The sequence below is a fragment of the Chiloscyllium plagiosum genome, chromosome 5 (genome assembly GCF_004010195.1).
Source record: "Chiloscyllium plagiosum isolate BGI_BamShark_2017 chromosome 5, ASM401019v2, whole genome shotgun sequence".
Classification (NCBI taxonomy): Eukaryota; Metazoa; Chordata; class Chondrichthyes; order Orectolobiformes; family Hemiscylliidae; genus Chiloscyllium; species Chiloscyllium plagiosum.
Genome location: NC_057714.1, coordinates 9,995,062 through 10,022,368, shown reverse-complemented (window position 1 = coordinate 10,022,368; position 27,307 = coordinate 9,995,062). Strand labels below are relative to the sequence as shown.

Below are 27,307 nucleotides of genomic sequence, written 5' to 3'. Positions count from 1 at the left end.
ATTGATTGTGAAGAATAGATAGTGGAATGTTGATAGTTGAACAACTGATTTTAGGTTTCTTGGCTTTGCAGGTTATTTGAAAATCTTTGGTCCTGTTTGGTATTGTTTAGATTTTTCTTGCACTTACAGCGAGAGAGTTCCTTACCAAGGGAAGACTACTGGGTACTTCCCCATCTGAGATCTGTACAATACACTACTGCTTGAAGCTTAAACACATGAATACCTCAACTCATACATGAGTACTTCAGCTCACTAGCATATTTCTTCCACTGGGTTGAACTGGTTTTTAACTGCTGTCCTTGTGTATTTTTGGAAGTGGAAGACACATAACCTGTTTCTCACGCAGACTGCTTGCTTTTCTTCCATCTTGTAAGAGAAAGATTATTAAAGACACGTCTGAGCCCTGACATTCTTCACAATGAAGTGGAATACTGTGTCCCCACAGAGGGTAGTGTGCTACTGAGGAGTAAACCAAATGTAATCCACTGATTAAAGGTTTAGAGTGATGTTTTCTTACCTTTCGGAAAGTGGCTAAACAAGTGTCATTGTTCCCTTTGTATTAAGCAGCTACCTGGAGAAGCCAACTCCACCCCCTCCCTATTCTATCACCACCCCCATTCTATCACAATATTCATAAACTAGCAGGATACCTGTTGTGTGTGAGGATATGGCAGGCATAATGTGTAAAGATTGTGTCCTTTTATTATTGCTGACACCAGAATTGGAGGTGTAGTGGACAGCGAAAAGGTTACCTCAGAGGTCAATGGGATCTAGATCAAATGGACCAATGAGCTGAGGAGTGGCAGGTGGAGTTTAATTTAGAAAAATGCGAGGTGCTACATTTAGGGAAGCAAATCAGGGCAGGATGTATACAAGATTCCTGAAGAAGGGCTCATGCCCGAAATGTCGATTCTCCTGCTCCTTGGATGCTGCCTGGTGCTTTTCCAGCAACACATTTTCAGCTCTGATCTCCAGCATTTGCAGTCCTCACTTTCTCCTAGGACGTATACACTTAATGGTAAGGACCTAAGGAGTATGGCTGAACAAACAGACCTTGGAGTGCAGGTTCATAGCTCTTTGAAAGGATAGTTGCAGGCAGATAGGAGAGTGAAGAAGGTATTTGGTATGCTTTCCTTTATTGGTCAGAGTATTGAGTACAGGAGTTGGGAGGTCATGTTGCGGCTGTACAGGACATTGGTTAGGCCACTGTTGGAATATTGTGTGCAATTCTGGTCTCCTTCCTATCGGAAAGATGTTGTGAAACTTGAAAGGATTCAGAAAAGATTTACAAGGATGTTGCCAGGTGTGGAGGATTTGAGCTATGGGGAGAGTCTGAATAGGCTGGGACTGTTTTCCCTGGAGAGTCGGAGGTTGAGGGGTGACCTTATAGAGATTTATAAAATTATGAGGGGCATGGATAGGATAAATAGACAAAGTCTTTTCCCTGGGATGGGGGAGTTCAAAACTAGAGGGCGTAGGTTTAGAGTGAGTGGGAAAGATATAAAAGATGCAGAGGGTTGTACATGAATGGAATGAGCTGCCAGAGGAAATGGTGGAGGCTGGTATAATTGCAACATTTAAAAGGCATCTGGATGGGTATCTGAATAGGAAGGGTTTGGAGGGATATGGGCTGGGTGCTGGCAGGTGGGACTAGATTGGGTTGGCATAAATGGTCAGCATGGAACGGGTTAGACCGAAAGGTCTGTTTCCATGCTGTACATCTCTATATCTCTATGACTTTTTGACACACCATCTAAATTTATGCTTTTCTCTGTACTTTAGCTTTGTGCTTAAAAGTGAGTGGCATTAAATGAGCATTCGTAGAAGTCTGGAAGGAATACCTTCCTTCTGATATCAGAGAACAAGAATTCAGGCAGACCAAAGACAAAAATACATAGCTGATGTAAATAACCTGAAAACAAAGAAAGCTTAATCTTTTTCAGCAGATTCAGTTGCTATTTGGCTCTAGAAATTTAATTCATGTATGAGAGATGATGTCAAAACATGTGCCTGTTTCGGAGTTTGGTGAGGTTGGTGTGTTCCAGAGTTGTCTGATCTTTGTGCTGTTTGGCAGAACTACTTTCCAAGCATAGCTTAATTAACTTCTCTCAAGCTTCAAGATAAAACATCTCTGTGGAAAGATGACAGTGTCACGTTTCATTGTTGACCAGGTGGTGAAGTTTTCAAAGACCTTCGAACTGATGTCCCCACTGTGTTGTGCAGTCAGTGAAACCAGGTGAGGAACAGAATTGCTTTTACACTTACAAGAAAGATATTTAATTATAGCTTCCTTACACAAGTGTGAGAAGTTTATTAGGACTGTGCTGCTCTCATCAACACAAATTATACATTATCCAAAAGATGCATGCTAGCGTATCGCACTGCACTGGGATAGTTTACAATCCTGCAGAATACTGTAATAGTTTCATTTAATTGCAAAACAAACTACAACATTAATAGATTAATTGGAAAATGTCCTAGCCCTATTAGTTAATAGAAAATTTTAAAAAACATTTTAGGAAGAACACCTTTATGTTTGTAACTTTGGTAAGAGGTGGACACAATGTTCAGATCAAAGATGAAAACAGATACAAGTGGTGCAGGGGTTCCACTGATTCCTTACTGAGGTTCCACTGATTCCTTACTGAGGTTCCACTGATTCCTTACTGAGGTAAAGATATGAGGCCAGTGCAATCCTACAGAAATTCAGGACCAGCCTGCATTATTCACTGTGAGATACAAGTCTATTTCAGGGTAATATTTGGTTCTAATCAGACTATAGAACAAAAACAGATTATGATGCTTTGGACGTGACCTTCACACAAGGATTCAAATTAATTGCGGCAGCACTTCATGTCATTTCAATAAAAATTCACTTTTGAATCTTAAATGCATCAGAATGATGTGCAGATTTTTCTTCCTATTGATATTAGCACGTTTTTAGTACACCATCAGGACATCATATAAATACAACTGCACAGTGGTCTGCTATTAGCAATAGAAGGTGGCACGGTGGCTCAGTGGTTAGCACTGCTGCCTCACAGTGCTAGGGACTTGGGTTCAATTCCAACCTTGGGTGACTGTCTGTGTAGAGTTTTTACATTCTCCCTGTGTGGAGTTTGTACGTTCTCCCTATGTCTGCATGGGTTTCCTCCGGGTGCTCTGGTTTCCTCCTACAGTTCAAAGATGTAGAGGTTAGGTGGATTGGCAATAATAAATTGCCTGTAGTGTCCAGGGATGTGCAGGCTAGGGGGATTAGTCATGGGGAATGTAGGTTTAAAGAGATACGCTAGTGGGGTAGGTCGGGGTGTGATGCTCTTCGGAGGGTCAGTATAGACTCGATAGACTGAATGGCCTGCTTCCACACTTAGAAGTGTGAACCTCACGATCCAGGACTAAACAAGCCTCTCATGTTACTATCCACTTGGGAAAGTGCACTGATTCTCTAGCCCCACTACTCCCACTGTCATCAAACATTATGATCCAATGAAAGCATGCAGACATCCTGATTTACTTGTTTGCAGCAATGGAGTTAACAGAAACCAAGTTTCGATACTTAACAAGAACTACTAATTATTATAGATAAGTAACTTCTAATCACAAAAGTTAGCAGCTATGAGCTGTCAACATTTGTCTCTGCTAACAAAAATTCCAACCCCCTTTTTAAAATCCTCTACACGTATACAGATGAACACAAACAAACAAAAACACGGTGGGCTGAATCTTACTTTTTTTGCCTACGTGCAAGTTGTGCTGAGATTTTTGGAGTTTTTATTTGCCTCAAGGTTTAGTGAATTTTCTCAACGTATTTTAACAAAGGCACTATATTAACTACCTAACCCATTCCTAAGGCATCCCTTATATGTAATTTCAGTCCCGTCTTAGTCTATACCATTACCTGAACAACTCACCGCTGCCAGGATATCTCAGAATAAACTGGCGTCCCTTGCGCCTGTGCCATCTTTGAAAGCCCATTGCACACCAGGACAAGTACTGTCAGTCCAGAGCGGCCTTGTGCCATTCCTTACATTTGGCAAGGACACAGCAGACAGGGGGAAATCATTATGATGCTGTCCAACCATGGCCCCAGACCTCCTGCTGGACAGGATGCTGTACAGGCAGGACTTCTCTTCCAACAGGACCAGCAGTGGAGGTCAGGATACCAGACCGTGCAAGCCTGGCTTCTGGTTGCCACGAGATTGAAGTAGTCTTAGCTACTTCTCCACTGTCCTTCTCCACTTTACCAGCGTAAATGCCAGCAACTTATCTCCGATACACCATGCTCACTCAATCACTTCTACTGGACATAACTCTCACAAAGGCTAATACTCCACTGCTCTTGCCATTGCACGCAAACTTATCCCTCACTTGCTGTAACTCACCCCAACCCCTGAGAGCACTAACCCTGCATGCCCAATGTGCTGAGTGTGTGTGGTGCTGGAAAAACACAGCAAGTCAGGCAGCATCCGAGGAGCAGGAGAGTTGACGCTTGGCTGCCATCTCATTTCCTCAGCACGCTACCCAACTGAGATGGAAAATAACAACAGTGCAACATATGTTCATCCCTATAGTATCTTGTTCTTTCTCATTCTAGGAGGCAAATATACCCCAACGTTGCAGAAAGTGTGGGTGTTGGGCTGTCCATATTTGGCTTCTCTTCATTTATGTGGAAAGCATCTTGTCTCTGACATTAGTTTTGTTTGTTTTTGCTTGCACAAAATACCATGCAAGAGCTGTAACAAACACCACATTGGACAAACAGGCAGAAAACTAGCCACCAGGATACATGAACACCAACTAGCCACAAAACGACATGACCCACTCTCACTAGTATCCTTACATACAGATGAGGAAGAACACCACTTCGACTGGGACAACACATCCATCCTAGGACAAGCCAGAGACATGCATGAGAGTTCCTAGAAGCATGGCATTCTAACCAGAACTCTATAAACAAACACATCGAGCTAGACCCCATCTACCACCCCCTGAGAAAAATAACAGGAAATGACATCACCACAGGAAATGACATCACCAACCCAAAGAAACCCAAACATATAAGTAGAAAGCAGAAATCATCAGCAGTGCTTTGCCCAGAGGCCCACTGAAGATGTTACCTAGTGGGGTCTGGAAATGAACCTTCCAGCTCGGCGAGCAAACGTACATCCAGAATTGAAAGATATTTGAAATATTTAAGACGGCCACTGATGCAGGGCATCCCTAACCAATCTTGGTCTCAGATTAAAACTCACAAGTAGCACAGTGGCCCAATGGTTAGCATTGTCGCCTCACAGCACCAGGGACCTGGGTTCAATTCCAGCCTCGGGTGACTGTCTGTGTGGAGTTTGCACATTCTCCCCATGGGTTTCCTGCCAGCGCTCCAATTTCCTCCCATAGTCCAAAGGTATGCAAGTTAGATGAATTGGCCATGTTAAATTGCTCATAGTGTCCAGGGTTGTGCAAGGTTAGGTGTATTAGCCATGGGAAATGGAGATAGGTTAGAAGGGTGGGTCTGGGTGGAATACGTTTTGGAGGGTCAGTGTGAACTTGATGGGCTGAATGGCCTACTTCCACATTGTAGGGTTCTGTGATTCTGCGCTCTCAGGAATGCCTAAGGTCTGAAAACTGCATATTTTTTCTTTCTTTTTAGAGCAGACAGTATCCTCTACTCAACTTAGTGTCTGTGTTCATGTAGATCTTTTAATATACGTGATTGATGTTTCATCTAATTTTTATTCTCGGAGTTAGTGAATCGTAAACTTGCTCTTCTTTTTTCAGTTGCTCAAAAAAAAACAGGTAATTGGCTCTTTATTTGTTTCTGGTATTTGGAGTGAAGTGTAGCTGCATGCAAAAACTAATATGAAAGTTTTTGTTGCAGCCAGATGAGAAAATTGAAAAGAGTGGAGCTGATTCAGCTCGTCTCCCTGAATGTGACAATAGGTTGATGTTTCAGGCACTGTCTTCTTCCAAATTTTATATTTTGCTTTCCTCCATAGATGCTGATTGACCTGCTTTATATTCCTGGAAGATTTCTTCAATTCGGAACAGATGTCCAGATGTTACGTTTTTGTTTGATTTTAAAACATCACTTTCATACTTACCCAAGTCATGGGATGATCTTCCATTTTAGTGTTGTATTTAGTTCCTAAAATATCACAGCTTAAAAGTGAACGATTTCCAGATATGTGCTCCTGACATATGCAAGTAGAAAGTCTTTCACAATATTTATGTACAAATAAATACCATGGTTACATAGTCAATAAAAATGTTAACCATTAAATGTTCTTTTTTGAAGTTTGAGGGATTGGAATGTATCTCAAGGTATTTTCTTGCAGTTATTTTGCAGTTATTTTGTGTATTTATGTAGGTTACCAATTACAGTCTTATATTCTGTCAATTACAGATTTTCTAAGGCACCAAAGTCTTAATTGTCCAATTATGATTTGTGGGCTTTAAAGTTGTCAGTGATTTCAGAAAGTAAAGCATTGTTAGTGTGGGACTTTTTAATCTAGGTGAAATTCTAATTTTGACATTGATTTAATCCTTGTCAAAGCCAGCATGGAGAAATTATCCTGCTCTGATTGGTTGGTAAACAACAGCATTGCAGAGCTGGTCGCATCGACAGGCCTGCCGGTGAATATCAGTGATGCCTATCAGGATCCTCGTTTCGATACTGAGGTAAGAAGTAAATTAACTAGATCCTTGTACAAACCATGCTAAATAATTGCACACTCATAGACCCATTCTAATTTCCATGAGTTTAATCTCCATTCCATGAGTTCATATTTCCAGAGCTGACTTCCTCCAGAAGCAAATTTCAGTACCACAGTAACCCTATAATATTAAAAAAAATAAAATTCCATTCTGTGCAAAGTGGTTTTGTTAGTGTTAGCTGAGGGAAAAATGTAGGACATGGCTTTGCTTCTTTAATAGTGCTGCAAGGACTATAGCACCTCTTGAACAAGAGTGACAGAGTCTCATGTGAAGGTTTCTATTCTTGACAGTACAAAACTGCCTCAATATTGAATTGCATTGTGCCTCAGACCCACACCATCTGATACTAGGGTTTCTGACCATGGGTAAAGACTGTTACCAATTGAGTCAATTTTTATTTATTTTTCATGGTTGTAGGTCATAGACTGAAGGTGATAATTTCTCTCAGAAATTATGCCTGCGGCTGTCAGAAAGAGAAAAAAATAAGTCTAGTGGACTCTGGTTCACCATACCACCTGCAGGGCAATTAGTAATAGGTAATAAATATTTGCCTAGTATTATACCCATATCCCATGAAAGAATAAAAAACATTAAGGGACAACAGAACAAACTATATAATACATGGAAGCCATATTACATTTGATGTAACCATTCATAATTCTCATATAATATGTTAAATCTTTGCATGTTCCATTTGACAATTCTAATATATTTCAACATTGAGTATAAAATGTATTAATTCAAGAACAAATTTAAACAAATGTAAGTATACAATATCATTGAATTTACAAAGACTCTTGAAAAATTTTTCTTGTTGCTTAATTTAGATTTGGAATATCACAGAACAAACATTAATCATTTGTAATCATTGGCTGCAGAACCCAGACATGATATTTGTGACTTCTATTTGAATGAAATTAGAAATATGAAAAGAAATGGGATATCATGACCTAGATTTTGCAGCATCAGTGAAGGTAAATTTGATAGTGTTTTCTTATCAATAATCCTCTAAACTGACAGCAACTTTGTACAGAATAGTGCATTAAAAAATTCAGAAATTGCTGTCACCTATTCGGCACTTTTCCAATGATTGCACTGTTCTACTCCATAATGTTAGACAGCAATTCCTAAAAACTCAGTTAATACATGAAAATGTTCACTTCTTTGCTGTTGGCCTTGTTGGAAATGATTTGGATTTGCTGGTGTTGGACTGGGGTGGACAAAGTTAAAAATCACACAACGCCAGGTTATAGTCCAACAGATTTATTTCCAAGTACAAGCTTTTGGAGCACTGGTCCTTCATCAGGTAGCTACCTGATGAAGGAGCAGCCCTCTGAAAGCTTGTACTTGGAAATAAACCTGTTGGACTATAACCTGGCGTTGTGTGATTTTTTACTTTGGAAATGTTCCACCCTATTGAGTGGGTCCAATTGATATTTTAAGAATGTATTAACCTCATAATTATTGGTAATCACCTTCAATGGTTCTGAAAATCTGATGCTATACTTGTGAAATATCAGTTTGCAGTGTTGAGACAAGATATCTGCATATATTTTCAAATGTATTTATGTTGATAATTTTGCATCTATCTAAATTCAATGTTGATCTAAATACTTGAAATAAATGTGAAGTATCAAGTGATTTTAACTTCCTGATTTGCTGTCTGAGAATACTTCAGTGTGATTGACCACTCTTTGCTTGGTGACATCACTGTTGATGGATGCTGGAAAGTTCCTTCTCATGGCATCAGATTTAAATTGTTATCAGAAAAGGGGAGACAGAGATCTTCTTAGGCAGTTATTTTTTAGGATCAGCAACAAGCATTGTGGCCTTGCTGCTGGCCTTGTTGTAAATGATGTGAAGGTGTTGGACTGGGATGGACAAGTACTGCAAATTTATGCTAAGAAAAATCAGCAATCCAGTATATATTAGTCGGTTAGCTCAGTTAGCTGGTTTGTTGGTCTGCAATGTCGAATGATCTCAACAGTGTGGGTTCATTTCCTGCCCTGGCTGAGGTTATCTCTCCTTCTTAGCCTCTTCGCTCACCTGAGGCATGGTGATCCTCTGGTTAGACAACAACCAGCCGTCTCTCTCTCTAATGAAAGAGCAGCCCTTTGGTCCAGTATGATTATGAAAATTCTACAGTAAATATTTTATTAGTTTGTCTGATTTTCATGTTTTTTGTTTGTAATCAATGTTATTTCTCTTTGGCAGGCAGTATTTAATGAAGCAGCATGGTGGCTCAGTGGTTAGCACTGCTGCCTCACAGCACCAAGGTCCCAGGTTCGATTCTAGCCTCGGGCAACTGCCTGTGTGGAGTTTGCACATTCTCCCCGTGTCTGCGTGGGTTTCCTCCGGGTGCTCTGGTTTCCTCCCACAATCCAAGGATGCGCTGGTCAGGTGAATTGACCATGCTAAATTGTCAATAGTGTTAGGTGCATTAGTCAGAGGGAGGTGGGTTACTCTTCGGAGGTCGGTGTGGACTTGTTGGGCCAAGGGCCTGTTTCCACACTGTAGGGAATCTAATCTAACCTATAAAATGAATTGGGTTCTTCTAAGTACTTCTAGTAACTCACAGTGAACAAATTTAAAAATTAACCATTTAGACCTGCATCAATCATTTTTTTTAGCAATGCTTAATCTTAATAATTTCCTTCAAATACTTTCCTTAAGTTAACAATTGATAAAACAGTTCAAACCTGCAATCTTCTTCTGGATGTTATCCTCTTTTGAGGGTAATTCAAATATCTGGAATTTGTATCAACTTACAGTCAATTGCTTTTGAACAAGAAGACTATTTTGTTCATTATTTAGGAGAAAAAACATACCTAAATTAGTTATAGTAGTGAATTAGGATTGATTCTCTTTGTCCAGAGCAGACTTCAAATCTCAATATTCAAAAATATTATTTATATTTCTACTAAAGGTATACTGACAGCTTAATTTAACATGTGTTCTGGAAATGTGTTAAATGTTAGAAATATGGTATGAAGGGAGCAAGGGACATTTTGAAACTAACTTTTCCAATTTTGGTATATTTATAATCCAAAGAATTCGAGTGATTGCCTGCAGGGATGTGTTAACAGAGTGATATAGTTCATCCCTAGTTGCATTGTACCTGTCAGTATCGCAAAATAAATTAAACATAACTGAAATTGGTTAAAACTTTGTCATATAAGTACCTGCTTATTAGATGCAAATCAACATAGTAACACAAGAGAAAATCTTGACTAATTCTCCCACTTTCAATCACTGGGCAATGTCTCATTTTTAAATCTTCTGCCTTTCATTGAACACCACAGATTAGCAGGCTGCAGAAGGAGTGTTATGTTAGACTCTGCAAAATTACTGCCTGTAATTAATCTGTGTGTTGATGGACACTATGTTTTGTTCATGAGTCTCAAGAGATAATCTAACAATCACCACAAAGCAAGCTGTTCAAGGTAATAATGCAACTGTGGAATTGTAGACTAGTCACTGTAAATTATGTTAATTACACAGGCAGAGTTGTCATGATTATACTGCAGCACAAATGGAGTGCACCATTGGTTGAAAGGGATTTCTTTACTATTAGATTTTATTGCAGTCAACTAGAGGATGCTTCATGTTGTTAGTTAACGTTCAATGGCATTACTAAAAGCTGTTTGCATAATGTTTGGGAGTGAAAATCATGATATACTTCAGACTGAGGGTGGTCTTTAGAAGTTCTGTATTGAAGAAAATTCATGTAGCATTTCTATAGGAGAAATCCATTAAGACACGGTCTAGTTTCTTGGGAATTTCCAAAATAAAAACACGGTTTCTAATAATGGTTCTTGTGCTTCAGGTCCAACTTAGGTTTCTTTGGTGTCTGGCTGTAATGCCAGAAGTATTTTCAATAGAGTCAAAATGTCATATTTTCCAAACGAACTAATTTCAAATCAAGTGAAGTGGTTTATAGCTTTTATATCTTATTTAGAGCTAACTTAGACTGGGAGTATTTTCTTGATAACCTCTTTCTGCTGAGTTCAAGAAAGTTGATTCCACAAATGCTTATGTTTGGGTTTGTTAAATTATACAACCGTCTAGCAGGAGAACAAGCTGCTTCCTCCCAATAATTTTAGTAAGTCTTAGCTATACCTCAAACATCCCAGGCATTCTTTTAAAAATATTCCTCCAATGAATGCTGCTGCCAGGTGTTGACCTGCTGTGGCCATAGGTGGGATCATAGGTGGGCTGACACTGCCAACTTTTTGCCTTGGGTGGGGTGTAGCAGGGAATATGTTGCTTCATAAAGTCCAGCCCAATGAAAACAAGAACACAAAGAGTGACAAAAATCCCAGGTTTCCATCTTTGTAATTTAAAGGAATAAGTGAGAACATTGCAGATGCCCTAAAGTTTCTCAATTTGGGAACTATTCCTTTAAGTTGGAAAATTGTACATGTCAGTCTGCTATTTTAAAGAAGTTGGGAGAGGAATCTCAGGGTAAGCTAGTTAACCTAACACCTTTTGTCAGGAAATTACCATCATTTATTACAAATGGAATGATTGAACACATCAATAACTTTCAGCTAATTTTTTAAAAAATGCATGAATTTATAAAGAGTAGATCATGACTAATGTATAGGGTTACTTTTTTGAAGAGGAGGCAAAAATAATTGTTTAGGGCTGTTTATTGATTTAATTTTTATATTTTGACTTCCAAAAGATATTTGATGCAGTGCCTCCTTAAGATACTAGTTGCTAAAGTTGAATACAAGTTATTGACCTGGTGTAGGTGGGATGTTTCCAAAATGAGTGAGTAGCAGATGATTTTAGAAGTAATATATTTGCAAGGATAGAGGATTGGCTAACTAATAGAAGACAAGGAGTTGGGAAAAGGAAGCAGTTTCAGGATACAACCTGTAACTAGTGAAGTTCCACAAGGATCAGTGCTGGACCTACAATTATTTACAATATACATTAATGCCTTGGATGAGGAACGTGCATATGCAATAGTGACGATTGAAGATAACATAAAATAGGAGGGAATGCAAATGGTGATGACTACAAAATGAGGCTGTAGAGGATAAGGCTGTTTAAGTGAATGGCAAAAACTTGGCCCATGGATCATAATATGGGTAACTGTGAGGTTGTGCACTTTGGCAAGAGGAGTAGAGGAGCTGAATATTATTTCAATGGAGAAAGACTGCAGAAAGCTACAGCACAGAAGGAGTTTGGAGTCCTCACTTAAATATCAAAAAGCTAGCTTGTAATAGTATGTTCAGCAGGTAATAGGCCAGGCAAATGGAATGTTGGTCTTTATTTCAAAGGGAATGAAATATATAAGTAGAGAGATTTTGCTTAAACTGTACAAGGCACCAGGTAAAAACAATGACTGCAGATGCTGGAAACCAGATTCTGGATTAGTGGTGCTGGAAGAGCACAGCAATTCAGGCAGCATCCGAGGACAGGCAAAATCTGAGGACAGGCAAAATCGACGTTTCGGGCAAAAGCCCTTCATCAGGAATCAGGGCTTTTGCCCGAAACGTCGATTTTGCCTGTCCTCGGATTTTGCCTGTCCTCGGATGCTGCCTGAATTGCTGTGCTCTTCCAGCACCACTAATCCAGAATCTGTACAAGGCACCAGTCATACCACAGCTGGAATCCTCTGAACAGTTCTGAAAACCTAATATAGGCTTTAACCCATGCCCTCTTGTTAGAGTCATCAAGATGTACAGCATGGAAACAGAGCCTTCGGTCCAACCCATCCATGCCGACCATCAATTCTGCATTAATCTAGTCCCATTTGCCAGCATTTGTCTCACATCTCTCTAAATATATCCATCCTGATGCCATTTAAATGTTGTAATCGTACCAGCCTCCACCATTTCCTCTGGCAGCTCATTCCATAAATACATCACATTCTGTGTGAAAAAGTTTCTCCTTATGTCCCTTTTAAATTTTTCCTCTCTCCCCTTAAACATATGCCGTCTAATTGTGGACTCTCTTGATCCTTCCAGTAGCTGGAACAGTTTCATCCTGCGTAGTCTGTTCAGACATCTCAAAAGTTTGAGTATATTTGTTGAATTTCTCAATTTTCCTATCTGTAAGGAGCACAGTCCAAAATTCTCTAACCTTTCTTCAACACTGAAGTTCATCGTTCCTGGAACCATTATTACACAAACTTTGTCACATCTTCATATCCTTCTTAAAGTGTCATGGCCAGAAACAGATGTAATTGTTCATTTGTTATAAAACCAGTGTTTCACCAAAGCTAGCATCACTTCCTTGCTTTTTTTTATTCTATGTCCTTATTCTTAAAGTCCAGGATGCCATTTGCTTTATTAACTGCCCTCGCAACCTGTTCTGCTTCATTTAATGATCCATGCACAGATACACTTAAGTGTCTCTGCTCACCCCTTAAGAATTGTGTCCTTTAATTTATATTAGCTTTCTTTGTTCTTCATACAAATCTTTCTTTATGCTTCACTGCATTAAATTTCATCTGCCACTGGTCTGACTATTCCACTAAACTGTCCCTCCCTTTCAAGTTCTGTACCATCATCCTAATTGTGCAGATTATTTCCAAGTTTCAACTCATCCACTGATTTTCAAATTTAGCCTGATATACCAAAATCTTGGTCATGAATAAATATTAGGAAATGAGGAGTCCTAACATCCAACCTTTGAGATCTCTATGATAAACTTCCCTCCAACCCAAAAAAAACTATTCACCGTATTTTTTCACCCGCTGTCACTCGACCAAGGCTGTTGCTCCCAATCTTTCTTGACCATGAGCTGTAACTTTGCTCATGTCTGTGTGCGATACCTTGTCGGATGCATTTGGAAGTCTATATCAATAGCACTGCCCTCGTCAAACATCCCTGTTTCTTCAGCGAAAATCTCAAATAAGTTAGTTGAACATTATTAGCCCTTAACAAATCTGAGTTGTCTTTCCTTAATTAATGAAAGGTTGCCCAAGTGGCTATTAATTTTGTCCAAAATAAATTTTTTAAAATGTCCCCACCACTGAGGGTAAACTGAGTAAAACTTTAAAACTAAAACTTAAACCTTTGATTGCTAGGCTGATCTTTACACCCTTTTTAAAATAAGGATGGTAAATTTGCAATTCTCCAGTCTGCTGACACTATCCAGAGTTTAAGGAAAACTAAAAAAAACTGGATGTAGTGCTCTGCAATTTCTGTTCTGAATTCCTTCAGGGTCTTTGTTTGCACATCATCTGATCATGGTACCTTGTTAATTTTAAGTGAAGGCAGTCTTAATGTCAATTTTAAGCCCTTCAAATATTTGACTTACTCCTGTTTTACCATGACCTGCATAACACTATCTTCCTTGATGTGGAGGTGCCAGTGTTGGACTGAGGTGGACTAAGTTAAAAATCACACACCATCAGGTTATAGTCCAACAGGTTTATTTGGAAGCACTACCTTTCGGAGCGCTGATCCTTCATCAGGTAGATGATACTGATGAACGAGCAGCACTCCGAAAGCTAGTCCTTCCAAATAAACCTGTTGGACTATAACCTGGTGTTACGTAAACTTCTTCTTTGACAGAAGCAGATGAAATATATTTAGTTAATATCTCAGCCATGTCTTTGACACACTATGTAAATCCACTTTTACATCCTTAATCAGCCCCACTTCTGCACATGCCACGTTTTTGAATAGATATGTCCGTAGAGAATTTTGGATTCCTCTTTGTAGTATAGGTCAGTAATTTCATATTATTCATATATTGAATGTGGGCTTCACTGATTGGGCCAGCATTTATTGCCCATCTCTAGTTTCTATTGAGAAGGTGATGGTGAGCTGCCTTCTTGAAATGTTGCAGACCACGTACTGTAGGTTGACCCATAATGCCCTTAGGTAGAGAATTTCAGGTTTTTTACCTAGTGACTATGAAGGAAGAGCAATGTTTTTCCAAGTCAGGATGGTAAGTGGCTTGAAAGGGAACATACAGATACTGGTGTTTCCATGCTGCCCTTCTCTTTCTCGATAGAAAGTGGTCATGGGTTTGGAAGATGCTATCTCAGGAGCCTTTGTTAATTTGTGCTTAGCATCTTCTAGATAATACACACCACCAAGACTGAGCATCAATGGTGGAGGGAGAGCATGCTTATGGCTGTGCCAGTCAAGTGGACTGCTTTGTCCTGGATGTTGTCGGGCTTCTTGAGTGTTGTTGGAGTTGCATCCATCCAGGTAAGGGGAGAGTATTCCATCACATTCCTGATTTGTGCTTTGAAAATGGTGGGCAGCTTTGGAAGTCAGGAAGTGAGTTACTTGCCATAGTATTCCTAGCCTTTGACCTGCTTTTGTAGCCAGTCTGTCTATGTGGTGAGTCCAGTTGGGTTTCTGGTTAATGGTAACCTCCAGGATGTTGTTAGTGGGGGATTCAATGATGGTAACATCGTTAAACATCAAGGGACAATGATTATATGGTCTCTTCTTGGAGATAGTCATTTCCTGGCATCTGTGTGGTAACTTTCCACTTGTCAGCCTATTCCTGGATATTGTCCAGATCTTGTTGCATTTGAAGATGGACTGCTTCACAGGAACTGTGAATGGTGCTGACCATTAGTAATCATTGGTAAACGTCCCTACTTCTGAAATTATGATGGAGGGAAGGTCATTAATGAAGCTAATGAAGAGGTTGGACCAAGTACACTACCATGAGGCACTCCTGTTGAGATGTCCTGGAGCTGAGATGACTGACTTCCAACAACCACAACCATCTTCCTGTGTGCCAGGTATGACTCCAATCAGCAGAAAGTTTGCCCCCAAAACCTATTGATTCCAGTTTTGCTAAAGCTTCTTAATGGCACAGAGCCAAATGCAGCCTTTATGTCAAGGATCTAGAATTGAGTGGAAATCCTGTCATTCAAAATACTGGGCCAAAACCCTAGACTTCTCAAAAGTTTTAAGAGTGATAAAGCAGCTGGGCTATGTTTTGGGCAAAATACACAGACACCGGGATAGCTGCCTGGAACCATTGTTCAGCCTGGAAATCCAATTCACACCTTGACTGTAAAAGAACAATAAACCGGACCTGACACTCTAGGCTGAAACTAACTTTTACCCTTTGGGCTACCCCAACCCAGACATTATGGGGCTTAGACAAATACCAAGACATTCCAACTTTTTCAGTATTCATTCAGGGAGATAATGGGTATTCAACCTCAATCAAAGTACACTCACACATACTCCTAACTGTCAGGAAGCCAACTGACCTCCAAAGGGAACACCAGTAACATAATGGCAAGCGCAGATTTGGCATGAAGATAGGAGCGCTAAAACTCCAAAAAACCAAAAGTTTCCAACCTAGGCTAACAGGAAGAGGAAGATTGTTGGTGACATTGCAGGAACCCAAGGTTAGGAAGTCTGATTAAGGTTTCTGTGATTAAAACTGCTGTTTAGCTTCTAATAATGTTTTTACCTCTGTTTAATTTGATACTGTATCTAATTACCATCCTCTGTATAGTTAATTGCATTAATTTTGCTGATTATTACATTTGTCTTTATTTCTTCTTTTATATTTACCCTTTGTATTTATTAAACACACAGATTCTTTTGCCCTGAAACACTTTTCTACTGCCTTCTTCATTTTACATTCCTTAATGAGTCCACTTTCAGAACCAGGGATCTGGGGGTGATTTGAGCCACAAAAAAATCAGCAAATTACTGATCATGAGCCAGAAATCATACAAGGGCTGTCACTCTCACCTCATCTCTGGGGTTCATTGCTTTTGTCCATGTTTGAACCAAGGCTGTAGTGAGGTCAGGAGCTGAGTGGCCATGGCTTAACCCAAACTGGGTGTCAGTGAGCAGCTGTTGCCTAGCTAGTGCTGCCTAATAGCACTGTTGATGACACCTTCCATCACTTTATTGATGATCAAGAGTAATTGGCTGGGTTGGATTTGACCTGCTTTTTACAGGTCATATCTGGGTAACTTTCTCCATTGTTGGGTCAATACCAATGTTGCAATTATACTGGAACAGCTTGGCTTGAGGAGTGGCAAGTTCTAGAGCACAAAGTTTCAATGCTATTGTCAAAATGTTGACAGGGCCCATAGCCTTTGCATTGTTCGGTGCCTTCAACCATTTCTCGACATCACCGTGGAGTGAATCGAATTGTCTGAAGGTGTTGCTGAGATCATCCACTCAGCAATTCTGGCTGAAGACTGCTGCAAATGCTTCAGCCTTATCTTTTCACTGATGTGTTGGGCTTGTCCATCATTGAGGATGGGAATATTTGTGGTGCTGGTGTATAATTATTCACCAACATTCATGACTGGATATGGCAGGATTGCAGAGTTGATCTTATCTGTTTGTTGTAGGATTGCTTACCTCTGCTATCAATTGCTGCTTATGTTTTTTAACACACAAGTAGTCCTGATGGTAGCTTCCCACCTCAACTGCTACTGCTTCTGACATGTCCTCCCACATTTTTCGTTGAACCAGGGTTGATTTCCCCCGGCTTGATGGAAATGGTTGAGTGAGGGATATGCCTTGCCATGAGGTTACAGATCATGCTGGAGTACAATACTGCTGCTTGTGATGGCCCATATTGCCTCATGGATACTTGGTCTTGAATTGCTGGGTCTGTTTAAAGTTTGTCCTATTTTGCACAGTGATAATGCCACATAGTACAATGGAAGTTACTTTCAGTGTGAAGGCAGGACTTCGTTCCCACAAGGACTGTGCGGTGGTTACACTTATAGCCGCATCTGCAGTTGGCAGATTGCTAACGATGAGATCAAGCTAGTTTTTCCCACTTGTTGATTCCCTCACCACCTTCCACAGTCATTCATTAAAGACCCAACCAGCTTGATCAGTTCTGCTGTTGCCGAACCAGTTTTGTTGGTGGACATTGAAATCCCACACCCGGATATATTTTGCAACCCTCATCGCTTGGAGGGGAACTTGCTAATGGTGGAGTCCACATTGCCCTTGTCCTTCTTGATGATAGTGATTATGCTTGTGGCCGATGCTGTCCAAGAACTCTTGGTATCTTGAGTCTCTTCTCATAATCTTCCTTTTCGCTATTTGCTTTCCACTTCCAATCTGATTCTTTTTACAATTGGTCTAGTTCTCAATGATATCCATCTCATATCTGTCATAAGTATGTAATTTCTGCTTTATATTTATGTCTTTTCCTTTCATCCTCCAAGTGTTTTGGATTTGATTGCTCGACTTTTCCCCTTTGTCTCTCAACTGTACCTGAACAATCACTTCTTTAAAGCTAGCCCATTGTTCAGTTATAGTTTGATTCCATTCCTTCTGGGCCAGATCCATTCTTACCCCATGAAGTTGGCTTTCCCCCCATTAATTACTTTTTTGCTCTGAATTGCTCCTTGTCATCTTCCATAGTCAACCTTATCCTTATGATTCAATCTTTGAAGTACTGTCCCCTTCTGATACCTGAGCCAGTTGGCCCACTACATTCTCAAAAACCAAGTCAAAGAACACCTCCTTTCTTTGTTGGACTGGATTTTCTACTGCAATATTTCTGCAATTACCTTACAGTTTTGTTCCTCTACATCTTTCCCACTAATTGCTGGCCGATAGACTACGTTGAAACTTTATTGCTGGAACAGCACAGCAGGTCAGGCAGCATCCAGGGAACAGGAGATTCGACGTTTCGGGCACAGGCCCTTCTTCAGGAAGAAGGAAGTCTATCGGCCGATAGACTACACCAAGTAATGCAATTGACTTTTTTATGGTCCTTAACTCTCATCAAATAGATTTAATCCTTTACCCCACTGGGATGTCTCTTCTCTGTAACATTGCAATGTTCTCCTTAATACTGTAACACCTCCTGATTTCTTTTCTTCCCCACATGCCTTATATCCAGGAGTAGAGAATTCCCAATTCTGTCATTCTTTGACCCATGTCTGCTATCATAATGCCATGCTTCCATTGTTATTATCTGCAACCTCGTCATTCCTATTTACTATATTTCACACATTCCCACAGAAGCAATGAAATCCAAATTCCATTCCCTCTTACCAGCAATTAGGTGCTATCTATCTTTCCCGGTATTCTTTGCACATTATCTGATGTTGCTTCCTGGCTTTCATTCCCTCAAATAGTATGCCTTGGAATTTAGGAAGTTAATTGGTGATTTGTTCAAAGTTTCTTAGGTACTTAAGGAAACTGAAATGTTAGAGGGATTCAATTTTTGTTGGTTGAGGAATTTAGGATTGTGAGCATAGTATAGAAGCTGGAGCCACTTTCAGTAGTGAAATTAGGAAACACTTTTCTATAACGAATGATAAAAGTTTAGAATTCTGTCTGTAGTGGCACTAAGTTAATTGTAAATTTTAAATTTAAAAAGATGTATTTATTGACTAGAAGTATAAGGGGTGTGATATATTGGAAGAATATGGAGTTACATCACAGATTATTCATGATCTCAAAGATGGGTGGAACAAGCTTGTGAGCTTAAATTGTTTCCTCCTGTTCCTATGTTCTTATATTTTCCTAAATTGCAGGAGTGATTTTCCAAAGGTTCCTTTGCATCATCAGCTGTGACTTTGAGTAATTTTAAACATTGTTCCTACTGTTTTTGAGATCTGTTTGTAAAATTTAATTTTACCCATTTGAACTTGATGCAGTTCCCAATGCTCATTGAAGTATTGGTATGGTTTTCCCGTTATCTGCAAATATTAAGATAAAGTTGCCATTGTTCCTGGTGGGCTGCTCTCCCATTAGAGAGAGAGGGAGACAACTGGTGGTGAGTTTATCCTGAGGGTCACTACACATTGGCGAGGGGTGTGATTGAGAAGGCAAGACCTTCATGGTAACCTCAGCTGGTATTGGAAATTCAATCCACGCTGTTGGCATCACAAACCAACCATCCAGCCAGCTAAATGAGCTAACTGACCCCATCTGCAACCATTCTTTGCTTGGAATATACAGTATACAATGACATGTGATCATGGGTGAGGTTATGAATATTTGAAGCTTATATCTTTAAAAGTCTGCTGAACACAATGGTTACCCTCTGGCAGTCTTTTAAGAGAACAGCATTTGCATCCTCAACTCACTGACAGTTTTTTTGTGGATTTTTTAGTATAACGTCCTCACTTATCTGGCCTCTGTTTCAGTGTTGAGCTCTCTGCAGGAGATCTATGGAGTCTGTGAGCAGGGCGAGAAACTGTGAAAGTCTTCTTCCAATCCAATTGCAGTGTCCTCACTGAGACACAGAATCCAAAGCAGGAAGTTTAAAGCAGAAAATATAAATTAAATTTAAAGTATGCAGGCAAAGCGAGTTAAAGATTGTGAAACAAGTTCGGGATTAAAGAAGAAAGGTAAAAAGCACAGATGGAAAACACAACAAATATGTAGGCAAAAGTGGGGACTGCAGATGCTGGAAATCAGAGTCTAGATTAGAGTGGTGCTGGAAAAGCACAGCAGGTCAGGCAGCATCCGAGGAGCAGGAAAATCGACGTTTCAGTCCGGGGTGGAGAGGTAAATCAACTAGGTTGATTTTAACTAAGGTTAAAATCAATTCTCCTCCTCTCTCTACAAGAATCTCAGTGAGTGTACTCTATGCTACCTTCTCCCCAGCCCCACCCACCCCCTCCCATTTCTCTCTCCACCCCGGAGGCTCCCTGCCTTCATTCCTAATGAAGTGCTTTTGCCCGAAACATCGATTTTCCTGCTCCTCGGATGCTGCCTGACCTGCTGTGCTTTTCCAGCACCGCTCTAATCTAAACAACAAATATGTAGTTAAAAATCACAACACCAGGTTATAGTCCAACAGATTTATTTGGAAGCACTAGCTTTCGGAGCGCTGCTCCTTCATCAGGTGGTTGTCAAATATGTACTCATTTTTTAAACTCTGCAACATTAACTTTCTGCTCAGGAAATGACAGTCCACAATTGTCATACTATTTTTGGGAGCTGAAACTTGTTCCTCCGTCATTTTTATTTATTATTAAAATCTTATTTAACCCTTAACATTGTCAGCAATATTTAGTTGATAAGTGATCCAAATACAATCCATCGCAGTCATCTCAATGATGAGTCAATTGGCAGTAATTGTAGTCGTGTCCATTGTGCGCAGTTTTCTCTGACAGCATGTTCTGAATTTCTCAGTACAGCTCCAGAAGTCAGATTTACCATGTAATAGAGTTGTTACGGTTAGACGAATTCTGGCCATTCTGTCAGTATATCTGAACAGATTCATAAATTAATAACAGTGATCTGAGGTATTAAAGCAAAAATGACCTTGATGATATGCATTAAATTGTGATTAGTTCTCTTTCTTGGATAAATGGCTTTAACCTTTACATTAGGTCTAATCTTTAATTTGAAGTTAATTAAATTAATTCGTCATTAGATCATTAATTTCAGCTTTCAGCCTTAACACAATGTAATATTCAGGTCTATTTCTATGAATGTATTCAGGTGTACAGACCATTGAATAATGTGCCATTAATTCACGTCGGTGCCATTCAGTGTACATCAGTTAATTGTTACTGCTCGAGTAAATACTGAATCTTTCATCGGCACAAAATAAGCTCCTATCAATGTACATTTCCTTAATTACATCCACTGCTAATCAGAGAGGTCCATTCAAATCTCAATTTCTTGTTGTTTGTCCATATTCTTTAAATATCTTGTGTGCTATGTTTATCTGATTCTCTGCCAAATACCATAACTGATCTTGTATTAATAAACACCCAGTAGATTTTTGATATAAACTTAGGAAATAGGAACAGAGGTAGACCATTCGGCCTGCTTCAAGTCCTAATAACATTCTATTTCACATTATACCTTCCAGCTTCCCATTTATGCTTAATACAAATCCTGTATCTGCTGCAAAGTTTCAATTTGAAATATGCATCAGGATGATCTCCCTATTATTCAATTTATAAAATCAGTAATTTCATTGTAAAGATGGACCTAGAAATGCTCCATCTACTGCTGTTTTTTAAAACCGATGTAAACAAGTAGTCAAATACTAATAGGTGAACAGATTGAGAAAGCTAAGCCTTACAAATGACATCTTACATCTTTAACGTCCATTAAAGATGAAAGCCACAATATTTGAAAATACCCCAAAGGTATTTGGTTAAATGGTTATAGTGAGCTGCCAGCTCATGATGCTGTGAAATGGCTGAACACCTGAGCAGTAGGTGCAAAATTCAGAGAGACTAGCATAAGTTCAGGTTATTTAAGTACTACTTAAACACCAGGTGCACTGCAGTTGAAATGTTGGAAGTTGTCATAACATGTCTGAACAAGTTGATTAAAATTATCTTCACTGTAAAAGTGAGTTATACCTAGGAATGATACAACACACTAGAGATAGGGGGTAAGATTTTTTTTTGACACTGCACTGAGGGCAAATGCAGAGGACAAGAGATATCACCTTTCCAAGGGAAGCCTGGAACACCCAGACAAACTCTTAGGAGCCAATGTGACCAGATAACTTATTATTGAATATCAGGAGTCTTTGATGAAATGGTGACGGAAATTTGGTTACCTCATATGAGTGGTCAAGGTCAGTGAATGATGTTGAAGTGCTATCAACTGGCATGCACTCTTCAGTACACTACAGCCTCAACATTCACCTATCCACAGTTTATACCAATCACCACTCATAGCCAACATAACACTTGGTCTCACCATCACAACTTGTACTCTGCCACAAACCCATGTTTCACAGCTTGTACACACACTTGCAGCTTTTCAACCCCCAACAGCCATATTGCTTCGACATGTTACACCACTCTGACTGACACATTCTGGCAAGGGGAAGTGAACATAACTGGCATTAGTGGCATTGAATTGGTGAGGTGGGGTGGAGAACAGCCTGGCTGTGTGTCTTCTCCTGAATGGGGCAAGATGCTGCTCATTATTGGAGCAGCCATCACTGAGGTAGTGGCTAGCAATGAGGCTGAAACAGTTGAAGGTGACAGGGTCCTCCTATCCAGTCCTCTTCCTCACATGCTATTTCCCACTTAGCCCACACTCCTCTCTAATTTCCAAGATTCAGACTGTATAAGTATAGACCTCTACCTCCCCTCACCATAACCCTACTCTTGTTCCTTCTCCATTCAGTCCCCCAAAACTGCCATCAGGGTCAAGCAGTATTGGAAAAGAAAAGGCTGAAAGAGCAGGATGACAGAAACAATAAAGCAATACCAAATGTGCTCTCACACTTACAGCCACCAGTTCATATCCAAACAATGTATGTATTTTAAAAGGAAATTTTGGACAGGATCTGCAGTAGGTGAGTCATCTGTGATTAGATGCCGAAGGAGACAGAAAGGTTCGCACATGTGTTGCCTCTCTGGGAGGTGAGACCTTACATGAAATCTGCTGAAAGTGAGGATCTTGGTGGAATGGCTGACAGCATCAGTGATGCATATGCACAATTATGCTTGGTGCATTGTCAGACCCATCAAAAAACCTGCAGAGAATGTGCGGGAATACAGGAGTCAGCTTGGCATAAGGCTTTGCTCAGAGCTTGGAGCCCATCCTCTGCCACATGGAAATGCCAAGTGTTTTGTTGAAGTGTAGAACATTAGCGACCTCCCTTATACAACACTTTCTGAGTCCTATAAAGACCAATAACTTTTTAAAAATGTTTGAATTTCCAGTGACTGGAAGGCTCACATGACAAGATTTCAACATTTAAGAAGTCTACTGTAACAAAGATGGGAGAGACCATGGTATTGTGGTAATGCCACTGGATTTATAATTCACAGCCCAAACAAATACTCAATGGACAGGATTCAAATCTCAAACTACTGTTGGTGGAATTTAAATTCAAGCAATTAATAAAATCTACAGTCGAAAGATAGTTTCATGGCAGTATTACTGAGACTTTCTTCAATAATTATAAATGCCTACCTGGTTTACCAATGTCCATTTCTTTTTATTGGGGGAGGAGTGGCCTTACCTAGTATACATGTGACTCCACATCCACAATGATGAGGTTGACTCTTACCTGCTCTCTGAAATGGTCGAGCAATCCACTCAATTCAAGGGCAGTTGGGAATGAGTAACAAGTGCTGGCCTTGCCAGTATGCTCACATTCCAAGAAGGAATTAGAAAAGCAACACTGACTAAGTAGCATTTAGCAGGCAAGTAACACACTAAATGTCAGAAAACGTGTCCCCCTTCTACAACTCGACAGCATACCTGAAAACCCCATAATTATAGGTATTTTCCTCATCAATCTATTCATCACAAATGTTCTTACGCACTTCTGGAGCAGATGGGACTTAAACCCAGGGCTCCTGACTCTGAGGTATGGACATAATCACTAACCCCGTTATATAGTTCACTGCCTTCTATTCGTAAAATTGCAATTTTTACAGGAATCCGTCCAACATTGCTCACATTTTCCAGTGGGTTCCCTTCCATCCTTCTATTGAGTCATAACGCCAAGTGACCATCCAAAGGCATTTCTCACAGATTCCAGCGAAGTCTCAAACCTAATATTGGGAAGGCCCAATCTGGCAGTACATTTCCCCCTAACCAGTACAAGTCTTCTGAATTCGCTATATTGCAAGAAAATGTAACAAATGATAAGGCACCATCTTTCCTTCCAGATTTCTGCTTGGAAGTTCACTTTCCTCTTTGCTAGCCATACTGTCTGCAGTCTTTTGTCTTTCTCTGTGACAGCTCCCTCTCTCTTTCTGTCCAACACCTTGGAGATTGATAGTCTGTCTACAGTGAACACACTTGCTTTTGCCTTATTATTTAAGGTGGTGTTGTTTTGCACTATGTTCTGAGTAAATTGCACCCTTGCCCTTCCTGTTCCCATAGTCACCAAGTTTTTTTTTGGTTCTGTCTTGTTGTCAGGGAGAATTTGAAGCAGATCATGTGACCTGCACCACTGTGCTATTTCTTCGAGAATTAAAGAGAGAATCTCAAACTGTAATACGTTATAAACTTGGATTCATAACAAACATTGGATGGCAAACTGAGAGATGTTACTTTGCCTGCTCCAGCCCAGAAGGAGCCATACGCATAAAGGTTTATGGCCAATTTACCTTCACAACACTTGGGCATGCTGCTCTCCCTGTGTTTTGACACTGTTGTTGTCCTTGCAGTGGATGGCAGATTTCAGGAGAATGTCCTTAGTAAAACAGAGATATCACACACACTGTTCCTTGCTGAGGTTCAGGTCAGAGATTTGCTTCATAAACTCTCTGGGTGGGTCTGACCACCTGCTGATACCTTTTCTTACTCTCCTTCTCCTCATCTTTTTCCATTCCCTGCCATGTGTTGAGTTACATCCTCTCATTCTACATGTCATGCTGCAAATAAAGTGGGTGGATATGTAATTCAGCACCATCTCTGGGAGAACTCGGTCTCTACAAAATCCTTGTAGTCAAGACCAAGCCCAAGTGACATATCATCCCTTTGGACTTCAGCGATTTTTCAGAAAAAAAATTCTAGAAAGCAACAAGCACTTCTAAAATTAAACAAAAAACTGAAATGTAGGTGGTTGATAATCTCTTGAAAGAAGAATGATGGGCTCCTTCCTGCAGCTAAACATGTGGTCAACCGTATCCGATTACAAGAGGGTGGAAGCTGAAGCTTTGAAATGGCAGTACTGATGTCATACCGATATCCTAATAGAAGTTTGCCCTTGTCTCTTTTAGGTAGAAAAGAAAGGGTACATCTTACCAGCATTTGTAAAACTGAGGATGTTTTCTTCCTCCTCTTCCTGAAAAGCAATATGACATTTATGGCCTTGCTCGATGCCTGACATCCCGTTGTAGTTCCCCAGATACAAGCCATGTGTGAGTCTTAAACCTTTCCTCGCTGCACATGCACTGCAACCTCACTTATTTGTATTTATATTCCTTGTATTCTCTATGATGACGGCTAGTGCAAAATACCTGATCAAGTTGTATACCATCTTTTTTAAAACATCCACAGAAACTCCTGCTATCTGCTTTTGTTAATATTTCTATGTAACTTTATCTTTTTTTCTCTCCTTATTCTAATTATTCTTTTTTAAATATATATTCTTTCAATCTTCTCATCTGCTTTTTCTGTAAGTTTGATATTATCTTTAATCTTTTTATTTAACCACATATTATGGATCTTTCCTTTGCATTTTCAAAATGTGATAAGCTGTGTAATCTGAAATATCCCCTCAAAGGCCTGCCACCTCTAAGCTGTCCTTCATGCCCTCATAATTGCCTTTTTTGTAAGTTTAAAAAACAAGTCTTGGACCAACCTTGCTCTCACTCAAATTGGAATAAAATTTAAATATCTTATGGTTACTGATACCTAGGAATTCCTTCATTGTAATCTCATTAATTAATTCTATTTTGTTATAAAATATCAGGTCTAGTATAGTTTGCTCTATGGTTGGTTCCTAAGCAGTTATTACTGTTCTAAGAATCAATCATGAAACAATCTATTAACTCCTCTTTCTCCTGAATGCCATATGCTGCAAGCACTGTTTATCTACATTACAAAGGTAACTACCTTTCAAAAGTACATAATTTTCTGTGAAGTGTTTTGAGACTTCTTGAAATCAATGGATGCATTATGTACATATCTTAATGTACAATATTATTTATGAATTGTGCAGTTCAGTTATACATTGATCGATCAACATTTCATATTTTTACATGTGACTCATCCACATTCAAACGCTTCTGAAACTGTACTATTTGGTTTTGCTGAGCTGCTCAAGACCATGTCAAGATTAGTTAATCAAATGCAATTTAGAATATAAGAGTGAATGGAGAGCATTAACATATTTTCACCTCACAAAAAGCCAACAAAATTCCTTCTCATTGTTATGGCCATTCTAAGAAACATTGAATTATAGAATGGTGACAGCAGAGAAGGAGGTGAGTCCACCCAATGCATCTATGCCCGTTCTCTGCATGAGCAACTCACCTAACTTCACATCCCTGCTTTCTCAATAGCCTTGCAAATTTCATTTCTTCAGATAACTGTCAATGATCTTCATGCCTCAAGCAAGGGGTGACATTGAGAAGACAGGGTCTTCAGGTTAATCTGAAGAATATCTACTTTGTTCAGAATGCTCATGATTCCTGACAGTTCACTCTTTTTAAATTTATTCTTTTAAAGAAAATGGTCCAATTTCTCCAATCTACCAATGTATTTCCTCCACATCTAGTTAAACAAGGGTGTTAGATTTTAAAATGTAATCCATTATTTTCATTTATATAATTTACCTTTTATATTAATAATCAAAGCTGTTTAATCTGGTTATCTTTTGTTGATCCCCCTAGAGAGTGACCTCACTCACCCTTATTGATCTTCAAAGAAAATAGACCTGGATAGGCTTTGGAATGATCAATCGGTGTATGAGTATGGGTGTTTGAGGATGAACCTCTCAGTATTACCATTTCAAAAAGTGACGTTTTAAATCTAGCTTGCTAAAAAGATGCAATCTGCCAGATGGATTTTTAAAATAGAAATAAGCTGTTGAGTGATTAAGAAACATTCAACTATGATAAATTAAACTGTTTTGTCACTCAATGCTACAAAATTGGAGCAGAAAATGTGTTGCTGGAAAAGCGCAGCAGGTCAGGCAGCATCCAGGGAACAGGAGAATCGACGTTTCGGGCATAAGCCCTTCTTCAGGAAACGGACCC

General features: G+C 39.6%; 1 protein-coding gene across 3 annotated transcripts in view; it reads left to right on the top strand.

The window, feature by feature from the left end:
- Window positions 1-27,307, top strand: part of LOC122549709 (dual 3',5'-cyclic-AMP and -GMP phosphodiesterase 11A-like) — a 298,915-nt gene that overhangs the window by 157,868 nt on the left and 113,740 nt on the right. For all 3 annotated transcript variants that reach the window (XR_006311644.1, XM_043689586.1, XM_043689585.1), the window contains 2 exons: window positions 2,172-2,236; window positions 6,558-6,678. Coding sequence is in view for 2 of the 3 variants with exons in the window: in XM_043689586.1 (XP_043545521.1) it covers window positions 2,172-2,236; window positions 6,558-6,678 (186 nt within the window). In the remaining variant the exon portion in view is untranslated. The remainder of the gene's footprint in view (window positions 1-2,171; window positions 2,237-6,557; window positions 6,679-27,307) is intronic.